General features: G+C 40.3%; 1 protein-coding gene across 2 annotated transcripts; it reads right to left on the bottom strand.

Annotated features, from left to right (window-relative positions):
* Nucleotides 1–2,997: 2,997 nt before the first annotated feature.
* barhl1b (BarH-like homeobox 1b) lies at nt 2,998–11,771 on the bottom strand. Of its 2 annotated transcripts, XM_026174346.1 has the most exons (4): nt 10,316–11,771; nt 7,640–7,862; nt 6,347–6,646; nt 2,998–3,631 (listed from the first exon to the last, which is right to left on the bottom strand). In XM_026174346.1, the coding sequence occupies exons 1-4, from the start codon at nt 10,764–10,766 to the stop codon at nt 3,316–3,318; spliced, it is 1,290 nt and encodes a 429-aa protein (XP_026030131.1). In that variant the 5' UTR covers nt 10,767–11,771; the 3' UTR covers nt 2,998–3,315. The 2 variants fall into 2 exon arrangements, with proteins under 2 accessions (XP_026030131.1, XP_026030130.1); XM_026174345.1 differs by lacking the exon at nt 2,998–3,631 and having other exon boundaries at nt 6,042–6,646; nt 10,316–11,766.
* Nucleotides 11,772–15,848: the final 4,077 nt, after the last annotated feature.

The raw sequence follows: 15,848 nt of genomic DNA, 5'->3' as shown, positions 1-15,848 counted from the left end.
CGCAACATTACCGTTAATTCATTTAATCCTGCTTATTTAAAAGCTGCTAGAAAGAGTTGACTCCATGCCCGGGCTTGCCTTTGTCCCGCTAGCCTTTGTTACCCAGTGAGCTCTGATTTAGCGCTTCTTTCATTGGTCTTTGTGAATGAAACAGTCGCATTATTGTGGGTGTTTCCATAATCTAAAAAAGAAAAGACGACTTTTCAAAAACTATTTGAAAGCTTTTATGAGTTACATAAACTTTAGCTAAAATTACTTTGTGAACACAAAAAAACTACAGCGTCCATCAAACTGCCACCATGCCATTGTTAATTTGTCTTGTGTACATTTTTTTCTTGTTTCTTGTTGAGTCAGGATGTTTAACACAAGAACATCCAGAGGTTGTGGGAAGTTGTCCTGAAAAGGCTAAAGAACATTTTTTTTGGTTCTTTTTCGAAAAAAGCTCTTTAGTTATGAGCTTACCGTAGTTGAAAATATCAGGATTGTGATTTTTTTTTTGTACATCACACGAAACCATTTTTTGTGTGTTAGCGACCTTTTTGTTTTGTTTTTGTTTGTTTTGCTGACTAACCAGTGAAGGATATGTAACACTATCAAATAATGGTAATTTAGCTATTATAATAATGCTGGAAACAAGGCAATTTATTGATCTCTTACCAGCAGTACTTTAGTAAAACATTAGCTTGCGTTTTGATTACCATACTTTAGGACTAATAGCTGGCTAGCAAGCTAGGTAGCCTTCACCAGACTAATTAATAAGAAACTTTTGCTGACCTAACTCAAATAACACGATCCAAAATGTTTGCATTACTGTTGCTTTAACGACTGAAATCTTTGGCTGATACCAATGACGATGTTTAAAATGACAATTTAGCTGATACCTAATGTGGATACAGCTTTGTTGCTATTTATCTCTTTTTTTTTTGACAACGAAACAAGGACGTCTAAAAAGTCTCTCCCCCTTTTTTCATACTAGATTTGGAAGACAAGATTTGGAGTTCCTGGTGTATAGTGATTGCGAAATTGATGCTTTGCAACATTAAACATCATCCTGTATGCTAACTGGCTGATATTAGCCTATTGCTGGATCAATAAATTTCTGTATCTTTAACTTATTTTCTAAGCTTCATCCAATTTTAGTGAAAAAAAAATAGAGAAGGAAGGTTTTTTAAATACACTTTCAGTCAGTTTTTATCAGTGGTACTGAAAGTTCTTGGTGGTTTTAACAATGCCAGAATGTATCGTCCTAAAACTACAACATATGCCAGTTTCAGTCAACATATTGGCATGTGTGAGATATTCTTTCCCCTCTGCAGTCCAGTGGAAGAAAATACAGAAATTAGATGTTTCAACTGTAGACTGTGTGTGCGTCTTCACTGAGTCGATCCCCCAGTTCTCCTCTCCTGTCTTCCTCCCTAACCCTCCTTGTGATCCGAGAGGAAAGCTTTCATTATTTGCTGAGATTGGGATGTCAATCCCCGCGCCCCTGACCCAAGTTTGTAGTTCTCCGCAGTCATATTGGGGAAATGATTAGTGGGGTTATCTCCCCTCCACTCCACGAGGCTTTCATTCCTCCTCACGGCCCTCTGTACCTCCAGGCAAGGAGCGGATCTCTAACTGGGAGGCTGCTGCTCTCCTTTTACTCTTTCTCACTCCCTCTTTACACTTACTGATACTTCATCATGTTCTTCATCTTTTTAAGCGTCTCTGTTCATTGCTGTGTCAGATTATTTTAAAGATAACCTCTCCTTTCTTTTCAGCTATTGGGCCAAAGGAAATTTTAGTGGAGTGAATGAAGTCGTGGGTGACTCTGCATGGAAGCGAGGACTAGCTCAGGCTAAAGTGTGCCTCGTTTTGCTTGCTTTTTATACTGAAGCAACACACATAAAAGATCCCTGCATCAAGCTTTGGTTCATTTATATTTTTGCTGTGAAGACTAAAGCATTATGAGTCTTTTATATTTTTATATAATAGACTAGTTTGCCATGTTTTTGGAGAGATACAAATATATATTTTTAGATTTCTAATTTCTCTTTTATGTTCCAAAGAACAGGTTTAAAACACCACCCTTTGTGGAAAAACTGGCAGAAAAATCTTTAACATTCTTTGTTTTTAACAACCAAAGTCAAACACTGTGTTTGGATTATTACACACATGAGGATCTGTGTGTAATAAAGCGATTTTGCTTTGTTTTGAAACACTTGTGTGCTATGATGGCTTCAAACGTTATTCCAAAATGACCCAAATGCACATAGCATGTGGGATGGAGACTTTAGGGATGTGGGGATAAATTGATATAATTTCTTATCTGACTGAGCGCAGATATAATGGCCCAAATGAAAGCACATTTCGCTTGTGCGCACGAAACTGTAAAATTAGAGCTTTTCTTTTATGGCTATTGTTCGAGGGGGGGAAACACGGCAAATTAGGCCATGCGTTTCTTGAACATTTTAATTGATCTATTTTTCATCTTCCCTCGCGGATTTTTTTTTCTTTTTTAAAAAAACAAAACGCTGGCAGTGCATCGCAACAGTCTTACTGCAAGCTGCACATGTGCCTCATTGGTCCACTGAAAGAAATAAAAGGAAATATAAAAGCTTTCACATTACGAGCATAATGCAAATTACGCTTTGATTGTCTCTTAATTTCATCAAAAGGTTGATGGTTTCTTTTCTTTACTTTTTTTTCTTTTGAATTAATATTATTAGTGGGGTCCGTGGGATTAGGCAGAGTCACTGATCTTTTGGGTTTAAGCCTTTTTTTTTTTTTTTTTTTTTTTTTTTTTTTTAATGTCAGTCGGGAGCTCAACGAGACTCCATCCGCACTTCATTAACCCTGAGCCCGGGACAATCCACGGTAAGAGCCGGGGGATTTACCACCAGCCTTTCACATGCAAAGAATAGAACAAAAAATCTCCGAGTCATCCAACAGGACACACGGGGGCTTTTGCTTATATAATCAGCTGTGCACTTTGCAAGTATACCCCCCCCCCCCCCACCTTTTTTTCCCTCCCCCCCAAAAATGTCTCGTTGTTAACTGAATCGGTCACGGATCCTTGTGATGGGACTATAATGATCTTTTGGCAAGTTGGGAGGTGATTTTTTTCTCCTTCTCTTCACTTTCCTAGTCGTCAAAACCCGCCGGGCCGGCTAACTGTATTTTTAATGCAATTTTACGCATCATGAAAGCGCACGTTATCGGGCCGTCAGTCTGATATTTCACAGCATGGTCAGCCACTAAGTGGAGCCCCCAGATAACAGGTGCCTTGCGTGGAGGACAGCAGGGGGAGCTGGCTATCAAACCCATTATCGACTTTCAATTAAAACCTATTAAAGTCTTTTGTCTAATCGTTAACATCCTACATGCCAAGTCGTGTCCGTCAGCCTGAACTCCTTTAACCCCCAAAGCGCCATGGCCGAATAACTTGGGTCCACACAGACTTGGAGGATGAGAGTGGGGTTGGTGCATGGGTGGCTGATTGAAATTTGTAAGGATGAAGGGAGGGGTTGTGGTGGTAGTTGTGGTGGAGCCGCTGACCAGCTGTCCCCACGCTGATCCCCGGTCTGCAGTCAGCTCCAGCCCGGTCACCAGCTGTTGGAGCCGTTTGGCAGAGGAGCGCGCATCCAGCACCCTCAAGGAAAAAAGAAGGATGGAAACAATCAATTTCCAAATGGGGATCATTTAAGGCACTTAAACAATTGCGCACATGACATTAATATTTCATCTCCTGCATTGTTTATGGAAAACGAATTGGAGTCGCTGCTGTTAATTTAGAAAAGTGGGAATGAGAGAGAGAAAGCGAGAGGGAGGAAGGGAGGGAGGATGGCAGGAGACAGGGGCTCCATTTTGGACAGAATACCCTTCTGCTTTGTTGGCCCTCCTTTAAAGACATTAGCTGGAATTGATCTTTGATTGCACTTTTGAATGTGTGTGTGTGTGTGTGTGTATGTGTGTGCACTGTCCGCGTGCGCTTTTGTTCCTTTTGTTTAATTATCTGTAAAGCCCTTTGCTGTCAAAAAAGGAAACGAAACACCCGATGAGCGCAACTAATAATAATATTAAGTGGAAAAAACCGCACTAACATTTCCAGAGACGTCTGCTTTTTTTTTTTTAAAGATTAGAAAAAGTGACAACTGTCCACCTTTCCATTAATTAAAATCAACACCACCAAACCAAACAGAGGAGGGATAGACAGTTTTTTCCTATAACTTCTTCATGTAAAGTGATTTAAAGCAGCAGGATGCATCTCCCCAACTTTTGCTCAATAACACTGACATTCCTTAAAATGTCTTTTTAATAAATCCCACTGACGTTTCGCTAAACATCAAACAGGACTCTGCTCATACCTTCATACTGCTCATACAAAATTCTTCTTCTTCTATGATTATTTTAATTTGCTAATATCCAGATTTCTATTTTCGTTTTTTTAAAAATGCCAAATTAAAAAAAAATAGTCAAAATAATTTTTTTGCTGTTTAAATAAGCTGTATTTGTTTAAAGATACTTTTTGCTATGTAAGCGGGTAATACGTTTTTTTTTTTAAAAACAAACAAACAAAAAAACGGCGCATGTGTACACAGCGCAATCCGAAATAAAGAGTACCCCCCCCCCCCCCAAAAAAAAGAAGCTAATTCAGCACAACACGATCCCCCAAAAAATCAGAGCTTCATGGCTGCATCAGACTGCACCAAGTGTTGCTGCTGTTTTTGTCCACCTCGTGTAGCTTCTTCTGCGTGATGCCCCGCGTCCACGTGTTGATTCCACCTGAAAAGCCCTCCCGTCACACACTCAAGCAGCCACTTGATTAAATGAAAGACTTTTATTTCCACATTTATAAAAGTAATTCTCTTTTACATCAAATCCCCCCTTTTTTTCTGTCCAACTTTTGCTGTGAATTTCACCAGAAAAAAGAAAAAGAAGAAAAAAAGAACTTCACGAAATTGGGGAGATAATTTGGGGGAAAGCTAGAGGAACGAAATTTTTATTATTATTATTAATAATATTAATAATAATAATAATAATAATAATAATAATAATAATAATAATAATAATAATTAAAAAATATATAATTAAAAACGATCCAGGAGATATACGAGAACCACTCCACAAGTTTGATATCTGCAATATACATTTTTTTCACCAAAGGAGAGTATTAACAATTAAGGGTTATCACGGGTTTCATATGAAGTAACATAAGTAATCCACAATGTTCAAATACATCTATAGCAAATCAACAGGCGGTTACACCTGTATGCGGACCCGAGTCCAATCATTTATCGAAAAAAATACAAAATGAATAATCACTGAGGTGATTGCCTTCCCCTCTGCGGGGATCAAACAGCTTTTAAATAAATTACTTGACAACTTTACTCAGCTAAAAACTTCAACTAAGAACAAGAAAAAGACTTTTATAGATTTCTTTCTTTTCTTTCCATATCTCTCCTGTATATGTGCCTACACGTGGGTCCGGGCAGGTAGTCCATCCTTTCTCAGACAATATGTGTTTTTGTTTTTTTTTGTGTGTTTTTTTTTTCTGTATAATTTCTGATGGCTAATCTAGCCGATTATGTTATACTGGATCACCGTGGTCTGAAAGAGACGCAGTAACAGATCAAACAAACGGGAAAAGTTTTCTTTTAAAATCAGTCTTTTTAGGTTAAAATGCAAAATATTCTTATTTACAGGTTCATGACGGCTTCACGTGTAAAGAAAAATCAATGACAACCTAGAAAATCAACGAAAATAGAAAGAAAATCCCTTCATTGTTCCGTTAGCTCTTCAAATAAGCTATTATTCAGATTACAGGGGTGGTTGTTCGTTTCCACCTTTTTAATAATAATAATAATAATAATAATAATAATAATAATAATAATAATAATAATAATAATAATAAAGGTCTAATTAGCATTGGAATGAAGGTCAAAGTGCCACCGACAAATGCAGTGTATCTGTTTTTTGAGAAAAACACTGAATACTGTAATTGGGTTCAAATAAATACATAACTTAGATGCTTTGATTCATATTGAAAAATAAATAAGTTATAAATAAAGTTCCTGCCCCCAAAGACACAAAGAAAAAGAAAAAAAACTTCCATACAGGCAGCGGGGGTCTCAGTCACAAAGGTCCGTCCGTCTGGGTTCATCGTGGATCAGTTTTCACCATTTAAAGGCCGAACAGTTTGTTTTAGTCTTAGTTTTCTTCAGGGTTTGTTTTTTTAAAACTCTTTCTGTCTTTGTTTCGTTTATTCTAACGAGTCCCAAGCTGCCAGGATCGGCGAAGGAAAAACCAAAAAAAAAATAATAATAATAAAAATAAGGAAAAATAATATCTGCAGGGGCCCGCTCACCGCTGCTGAGCTGGCCGGGGAAGCACGCCGCTCATAGGAGGCAGGGGAGGCGGAGGAGGTGGCGGCTCGCTGGCCCCCTGCAGGCCGTGGAGCAGGATCCGAGGAACCAGGGGTCTCTGCAGGGCCGGCGGGGGCGCCGATGGGCCTCTGTACAGATAGAGGGCAGCTCCGGGGTCCAGGTTGGACACCAGGCTCTGCGGGTAGAAGTACGGGGACGGGAACATCCTCTGCAGGGCGGAGTAGTTTCCAGCTTCGGCCAGAAGCTCGAGTCCTACCGCCGTCTGCCTCTTCCACTTTGTCCTGGAAGAGATAAAAGATGTTTTTAGGTTTTAGCTTCTTCTTTTTTAAGTGTGGAGCATATGTATATCTGAATACGTGTCTCGTGTTTGACACACCAAAATATCTCCCATCTGTTTACCTGGAATCCAATTAACATTCAAGTGAGGTTTTTTTTCTTTCTAAAATCACTAAAATCTCCAACCTGCCACATGTATTCACACCCAGCGATGTCTGTTAGGTTGCCAGTGTGCACTCCATGCAGGTGAATAATTCATACTAAAGATAATTGAGTAGATATAGTAGTTTGTTTGAATTATTAATATGCACACATGCAATGATACATTATTCATAGTCCAAAGTGTTGTTTTTATATTTATTTATGTCATTTAGCTGCCTCAGAGACAGACTGCAGATAAATAAAGTTATCTGAACCCAAAAGTATTTTTATTTATTTTACATTTGTTTCCTGTGCAGCTTTGCTAATGTATTTGAAAAGCTGATATAGAAAATATATATTTTTGAGGTCAAGTGACACGTCTCCATTATGTGATGCCCTTTTAATTGTTTCTTAAGAGTATATAAAATACAAATATCCAGCACTAATCCACAGAAGTGCTGCCAGTCAGTAAGTGCTCCCGTAGATGTATACAAGTTAGAGCTGAAATTTTTATCTAATAAGAAGAAGAACAACAACAAAAAAAATAATAATAATAATAAAGCAATTTGTCCCTCTACTTCAAACGTGGATGCTGTTTTTATGATTTGGGATCAGATGTCAGATATATTTAGTTATTCTAACATTTTATGGACCACACAATAAATCAATTAATAGAAAACGGCAGGCTGATCACTAATCGAAGTTAATGGTTCGTTGTCATCCCGCATTCACTCAGATATGAGGTGAAATCTTGCCACCTTCAGTTGGAAAACATGGCGTCCCGGGTCATGAGTCGGCCGTGAGAAACGAGATTAACCCCCACCCCCCTCCCTTTTAGAAAACAGCAGCGTCTTTACCTCCGGTTCTGGTACCAGGTCTTGACCTGCGTGTCGGTGAGGTTGAGGGAGGCCGCCAGCTCCATGCGGTCCTGGACGCTCAGGTACTTCTGCCGCTCGAAACTGCGCTCCAGTTGGGCCAGCTGGTGGTCTGTGAAGGCTGTCCGGGCCTTCCTGGGCTTCTTCAGCCGGACCTGAGGGCTGTCTCTGCTGCTTGAGATCTCTCTGTCTCCCTCCTCTTTCACTGGTTGACAGAAACAGAGTGAAACCAGAGTTAAGGCCTCTCCCACGGCACACAGTAGAATTTTTTTGCGTGCAGCCTCCACAAGAAGAGGGGGCTAATAAATCTGTGCACGACTGTCCTACAGGGCAAACAACTATCAGTAAACACAAACAGAATAAATGGTTTGCCCTGTTACGTTGCGCTTACCTAATGTAGGATTTGAAGACGAAAACCACAAAAATACAGAAAAATTAATTTGACTTTAAGGATTTGTCAACATTTTTCTGTTTTTTGTGTGTAAAAGAAGCAAAAACTTATTTTGGAAAACTTTGATTGGAAATAAAATACATATCTATATCTATACAGATATATACATATATACATATATGTTTGTGTGTGTGTGTGTGTGTGTGTGTGTGTGTGTGTGTGTGTGTGTGTGTGTGTGTGTGTGTGTGTGTGTGTGTGTGTGTGTGTATTAAGCCGAACTTTTGACCAGAAGGCCTTGTTTTGTTTTTAAAGTTTCATTTTTAAATGAACACAACACAAAATCACTTTCTGCGGGCTCCAAAGTGCACCGTTTAATCTGCAGATATAAAAAAAATCAATTTTAAAAACATTTCTAATGTGAAAATATTTTATAATTTATTTTTTAACCAGCGATGAGTTGTATCTACGTTTTAGAAGAGCTGTCATTTTCGAGTGAAATCGCGCCACTGGAAACTGCGCCTATAGGCTTATGGAGCTGTTTGATTTGGCCTTAAATTGTTATGAAAAGCTATTCCAATATTCACCCTTCCAATTTGATATTTTCCTGTTAGCAGATCCACAGCCTTTGTTCTTTGTACACGTGGTGTCGTGTCAGGACGAGCATTGATATGTAGTCCTTATAGTTAATTCTCTGATAGTTAAAAAAAATATAAAATAAAATAGAAGAAGAAGAGAAAGAAGAAGAAAACAATAGAAGCGAGTAAGGCGAGAGATCTTGGTACTTGAATAGTTGAGTCGTCTCAAGAAGCACAATAATCCGCCTAATTGAGCCACAAGGGAAAGGACGAGCCTTTCAACCGCGACCGGAGAAACTTCACAGCACCGTGGACATGAGTGGAAATCAAGAGCTGGGCGGCCGGGCGCGGTTACAAATCTGATTAGCGCCGGGGACAAATTGCATCAAATCCCTGATATATTACAGAAGGCGGATTCGTGGAAATCAAAGTTACCGTGGCGGGAGCCGCGCGTGGGACCCGCGGCTTCTTCAATCAATCAGCGCGTCGCATCCACTCTGTGATGCACCTGAGCGCACGGGCGGAAAATGTTGAAGAAATCAGTGACTTTACGTTTAAATGAATAGCTTGCGAGAAAACATAATAATAATAATAATAATAATAATAATAATAATAATAATAATAATAATAATAATAATAATAATAATAGTTTGTAGGTGTATTAAGTGTGATTTTGTTTGTATTTCCTGTTGTAGCCCACAGCGGTGGAGTTCTTTCCAGGCACTGCTTCATTAAACTGTCAGTGGAGGTGGCACGTCTGTTATGGCTGACATGATTGGAAACAGAGAGGCCCTTGATGGCATTTATCTGGAGGCGACCCTGTCATCTCTACCATTCGTGCCTCACTGACATCAACAGATGCTTTACGGATATTCTGCTTAACGCAGAGCTTGAAGCGGACCCCGCGTGTTTGCGTGTACAGGCAGGCAGCCGTTTTTGTTTTGTCTTGTTTTTTATTTATAATAACTTGCTAAAAGGCTCTGGTCTGTCACCATCCAGAGGTAACCAATCGCGACTCATTTCCACGTCGATATTTTGCTTATCGTTGGTCATCGTTCCGGTGACCTGCTACTAATCACATAAGAGCAGTATGTTTGTATGATCACCTGTGTCTGCATATTTTATTAGAAAATAGATGCCTCGATTTTTGTTTTTATAGTAAAAAGATTGATTATCATGAAATAATTTAAGACGTTAAAAACGGAACTTTTATTTTATTTTTAATCACCAGTCAACACCCCAAAATATCCAAATTAGCCTTTATTTTGAAAAGCTGATCTGTTGTTGTTCCAACTTTATGCTCTATATTCTTCCACATTACACTAGCTTACACATTTTGTGCCAGACCTTTACATGACCCTTTTACTTTATTTATGACTATCGTATGCAAAATAAAAAGCGAAGAACAATAAATCAAACATAAACATCAATCAAGATAAATAACTGAATAAAGAAATAAGTAAAGGTTTTAAAGTGTTAAAATATAGATTTGAAAAACTCATTCAGTGGAATTTTTAACTACCAAAAGTTTTTTTTTTTTTTTTTTTGATGTTGTCTTGTTTGTGTGTCTGTTTGTGTGTCTGTTTGTTTGTTTGTTTGTTTGTTTGTTTTGAGCCAAATATGTATTATGACGTACAGCAGGCTTGCCTCCATTCTCCTCTGTAGAGTAGGCAGTCAGTGTGGCACCCTTACCTTTATATTCACTGTCTGACGATGAGTTGCTGTGGATTTTCTCCATAAAGTCGTCCGCGATCTTCGAGGCCAGCCTCCCCGCCTCCTGAGTCGGCTGTCCATTGCTGGAGTAAGGAGCGCAGGCAGCCAGAGGCTTACAGTCCGCGAGAATATCTCTGATGAGAAACGACGAGGTCACGGTCCTCTGCTGCGACCCAGCAGATATCTGCGCGTGTTGCAGGTGCGGTGGTAGGCCGACGCCGTGACCTTGCCTCTGGGCTACCTCATCCACGCACTCCCTCCTCGGCGACGGAGGCGACGAACAGCCGCTCTCCACGTCTGATCTGGGGCTGAACTCCAGAGGGGAGCGGCACTCTCCCACCAGACTGTCCCCTTTGGACACCGGACTCCCAGGCCTGTGGGACAGCAGAGAGTCGATGCCAAAACTGGACCCATTGGCGGACGCCTCCATTGTCTTGATGAGACCTCCTCAAACTGACATTTGGTATTCAGGACAAGTTTTTATTTTAGGGCAGAAGGGGTTGTTTTAGTCTCAGCTGATCCAGAATAGAAGTGACCCCTTTCCGGCATCAACACAAATATTTTTGGATATGCTACAAATGAAGATAATTCACCCGCTACTTCCAGTCCCCCCGCCCCCAGCCGGCTTGTCGTTATTTTTAGGCCAGATATTTCCACGCTAAGATGAGTTACACGAATGGTCCATGATTCCAATGTTCGTCTTTCGGAAAAGTCTAAAAAAATAAAAGAGAAAGAGAGCGCGTGAGAGTCGAAGGAGTCTCTCTGAAATCAACCGTAGGAGTCACAATCGATTCGTTTGGCTTCCTTCGGGATCAACTCCTTCTGTTTTGAGTTCAGAAGCCTCTCCGGGTAGATGAAGCGATCATTGCTGACATCTCACCTGCAGTACCCGAAAATACCCAGAAATACGGAGGATTTGTGGAGCAGCAGCCGCAGCTCAACGGCGTCTTCGGGAAAAAGCTGTTCAGCACCATGGACAGGGACAGCGTCAACCCCGAGATGGGACCGGGGGACAGTTTTCAGGGCAGCTGGTCATGAGGCTTTGCGGAAGACAGAGGCAAACTGCTCGCATTCCTTCAAGGGGGTCGTGCAAACCTTTAATAAATAAACAAATCTTTTAAAAAAGAAACCCAGTAGAGTGTGAGAGAGAAGCGTCCGAGAGCTGCTGCAGGAAAAGAGAGCAGCAAAAGAGGAAGAAGCGGAGGACGCAGGACGATGAGATGCGCAACGCAAAAGCAAAAATAAAAAAAAGCTACGATAAACTGGGTTAAACAGTCACATCTGGCAAGTAAATTGACGAGATGTGGTTGGGGTGGGAGGGAATCCCAAAAAATTGAACTTGAGGAAAAGTCAGGAGCTAGGTTTTAAGAGCGCCTCGTCCACGTGAGTCCCCTGTGACAAGCCTTCATTGGTTGAGGGGAGCTGGAAGTGGACCTCCCCACACGCCCACTCTCTCTCGCCCCCCCCCCCCCCCCCTCTCTCTCTCTGCCTCCCACCCTGACTCCCCCATCCTGGCTCATCCTCACTTTGATAAAAGAGACACTGAATTCATCAGGAGACTCAGATCCAACTGTTTACAGGCAATTTTCACACTGTTTGCTTTCATTACATCATTGATGAGGCTTATAATGGGGTTATTATGTGGGGCGGCTCGCTGTTTTTCTTCTCGACTCCTTTTCTTTGACTGGATTTGTTTCCCACCTCCACAGATTCCATTTATACAGTTTTCTTCCCTTCAACGATTTAGTTTTTTTTTACTCTCACTAATTTTACTTTTAGTTAGTTTTTTTTATTTGTAGGATTTTCAGGTTTAACCTCGATTACAACGATTGGTGGGTTTTGACATTGCACTATTAGTCTAGAGCAATGCCAACATTATTATTATTATTATTATTATTATTATTATTATTATTATTATTAAGTTATTATTATAGTTATTAAAATTATTGTTTGCATTTTTATAAACACAGCCCTATTTATTTATTTATTCAATTCAATTCAAATCAATTGAAGTGGGCCTTTTTGTGTTTTTAAAATCTTATTTTATTTTATTTTTTTCATTTACCTTAAGTTGCAACTTTACAATCATCATATATATATATATATATATATATATATATATATATATATATATATATATATATATATATATATATATAAACTTACTAAAAGTTGCTTTTCTTTTCTTGGTCTCGCGGGTGAACAGTCATCATTTAGAGCATAATAATGATCTCATTGTCGCTGGTAATTATGCACAATATTCCGAGCAGCGTGACGCCAAAACTTCAAGTCGCCTCAAGTGCCATTGTGCGCACTTTTCACCTTAACATGCGTGAAATGCCATTGTGTGCGCGCCTTGAGCTCCATCCTGCACAACAGTTTGCCCCGTGCGACGGCCTCGACAGCCCCTAATAATCTAACTAACCCCCCTCCCATCATCACCGACACCCCACACCCCCCCCCCCCCCTCATCTTCCACCCCATGTGACCACCAGATTGGAGGCGCGCGTCGGTCTCAGACACCGGCAGGTTAGTGAATCCGCTCCCCGCTCCCATGGGGTCCCATCACGGCTGCAAGCTGTCACATATGAGGCGGGGACAACACAGATATAAGGCAACACACCCACCCTGACTTAGCTGTTTCTTTCTCCTCTGCTTGTGCATGAAAGGAGCAGTGGTTTGGTGCTTTCTCGATTTTTTTTTAACTTCCCCTCTTTATTCTTACCGTGCCATGCATCCACAGGCTCCAGCGATGTTGTTGTGAATTAATCATAAGGTGATTAAACCGACTTCTTCCTGCTTGGGATCATCATGTGGCCTTTAAAACTTAAAGAAGCTTTAATTATTCCTGTTTGTTTCTTTAAAAAAACCCCAAAGTCCTCTTATGTTTAATTTAATTTGAGTTGCTCATTATTGTGTTTTTATTTTTTGACCCATAATGTCGGGAAAAACACAATAATTACATTTAAAATTAATATTTAGAAATGGAACCAAAGCTCTTTTAAAAAAAACAACAATAAATTTGTAGGTAATCAATGAATCAACAATTTAATTAATTAGTTAAAATAATAATGATAATAATAAAAACTGGGGGTAAAAAAATCAGTCCATATGTGTAAAAAATAATATGTATCTATATGTATGTATATATGTATGTATGAGTATATATATATATATATATATATATATATATATATATATATATATATATATATATATATATATATATATATAACCCGTTTGTAATTCTTAATTGTTTTAAATGTGACTTTAAAAATAATCATTAAAAAAATTACAAGTTTGCCAAAATTTTATGTTTGAGTGTCTTAATTCATTTAGATCAGTATAAAACTGGAAAAACACTGGAAACAGAAGATATTTTATGTCTCTTTTTTCCCCTCATTAAATCATTTTTGGATCAAACAAACCACTAATATCGACTACATGAGCATCTTGGTTTTAAAATTAAATGTGTTTTTGAGTTTAAATTTAACATTTTAGGCTGTTGGTTAAGTTTCTAAATCCTGGAGTATGTGTTTTTTGGCAGAAGACAGTGGAGATAGACTGTAACTGTAAGTGTGTGTGTGCTTGTGTGTGTAGTGTAGTGAAATGATTTGGCTCATGCTTCTGCTGGTTTTGAGCAAGTGTCCCTGTGGTCAAGTAGAGGTTTTTTTTTCTCTTCAGGAAGTGGTCAGAACTTGAGGGCCAGTGCAACTGTTAACCTGGTGTTGATACACAAACACACACACACACACACACACACTTTCCCTTTTTCACGATCTTTTTCTGACACACGCACGCGCGCGCATACACGCACACACACACACACACACGCACACGCACACACACACGCACACACACACGCACACACGCACACACACATACACTGACTTTGTAGGAGGATGTTATTGATCCATGTTAAAGGAAGGAAACGGGGATGTTTTCAGGAAATGGACACTGAATGGTCAGTTGCTGCCTGTCTCCGCAGCACTCACCTGGTTTAATAATACTTTATAATTGACCCACATTAAACAGCCTTCCACTTAGAAAACAAAATTGGCACCCTTGGGCTATTTTTTGAAGTGTAGACTGTTTTTTCTCTGGCTGGAATGACAGCTGTACAGTTCAATTTAATTCAGATTATTCAAGGCCAGTATGGATGTAAATATTTTATGCTGATCAGTCTTTTGTGCAGAAGCTTCAGTGGGTTTACATAGAGCCTGAGACATGATAAACTGACACCAAGTGCAGTTTCATCATAATAGTCCATACTGACTTGTCAGTGTTAATAATCTATCTGCAGATATGTGCTTTATTTTAACCCCCCACCCCCATTGTGCATTACTGGATTCCTGTCCATAAGCTTTACTACTAATAATGCCTGCTGGGCCTTCTCAGCTTTCCATGCTTTTGCAAGGAGGAGGAAAAAGAGGAAACATTGTGCTACATTTTATTTACTCGCTCAATTGAGCAGACGTGTTAAATATGTATCTAGATATGTTTTGTAAAAACGTGTGTCGCCTTTGAATAAACTTTGGCATCTCTATCGTTTCGGAACATCGAGTAAAGCGCGTCTTTCGAGGAGGATGTATGTAAAAAGATGACTCCTTTAAACAAACAAACAGTGTTTAAAAAAAGAGGGGAGGAGGGAAAAAAGGAAACAAAAAAAAGCTTGCTCCGGTGCTGGTGCTGCACCTCGGACCAGTCAGGGATGCAAATGATGCACCTTAACGGCATCAGGTACTGGAGTTGACAGAAAATAATGAGAACCCGCTGAATCTTTTATAAGGTTAACACTCACATTTCCCAGTCAGCTGTCACACAAGAAAGAATTTAGCACATGCATGCGGGCAAAATAAACCTTCATCGTCTCATTAATGCTGACAGGGCCCTGGACCGGCAGCTCCCAGCGCCTGCACCGCCACCACCTTCGTTTTGTGTCTGTAATTTGCAGCGGAGACAGACCCCCTTCTCCTGGAGAGAAAGAGAAAGGTAGGAGGAGGGAGATATTACGAAGGAGAGTGAGAGGGAAAGAGGGGAATGGTAGGGGATCGAGTGCAGAAGAAAAGAGGGAGGGAAGGTGGGCCGGGGGGGGGGGGGGGGGGTGAGAGGAAAGATGGCTAGCGCGCCAGGAGTCTGATTCTCCCCTAATTGGAAGCATTGGGCATTGTCAACGGAGGATTTTCAGCTGCTCACTGACAGGTAGAGCCGTCAGAATGATAGCCCACTTGTCAGCGCAAAAGACCAATAAAAACAAACCACTTTTGATTTAATTGGAGGCCTAACCATGGTGTGTGTGTGTGTGTGTGTGTGTGTGTGTGTGTGTGTGTGTGTGTGTGTGTGTGCATGTGTTGCCTGCAGGGCTGGGGCCATGGGGAGGTGGGTGGAGTTGAAAGGATGAGTGGGGGCATTTGTGTGTGAAGGAAATCATCACTCTAGCCATCAATGTGCTGCTCGCCCTTCCTCCATCTTTGCCACCTCTCCTCGTCCTCCCTCTCATCCTGACTCACTC

Source organism: Astatotilapia calliptera, chromosome 7, assembly GCF_900246225.1.
Source record: "Astatotilapia calliptera chromosome 7, fAstCal1.2, whole genome shotgun sequence".
Lineage (NCBI taxonomy): Eukaryota > Metazoa > Chordata > Actinopteri > Cichliformes > Cichlidae > Astatotilapia > Astatotilapia calliptera.
Note: the sequence above shows the minus strand (reverse complement) of the source record. Positions and strands in the feature narration are given on the sequence as shown.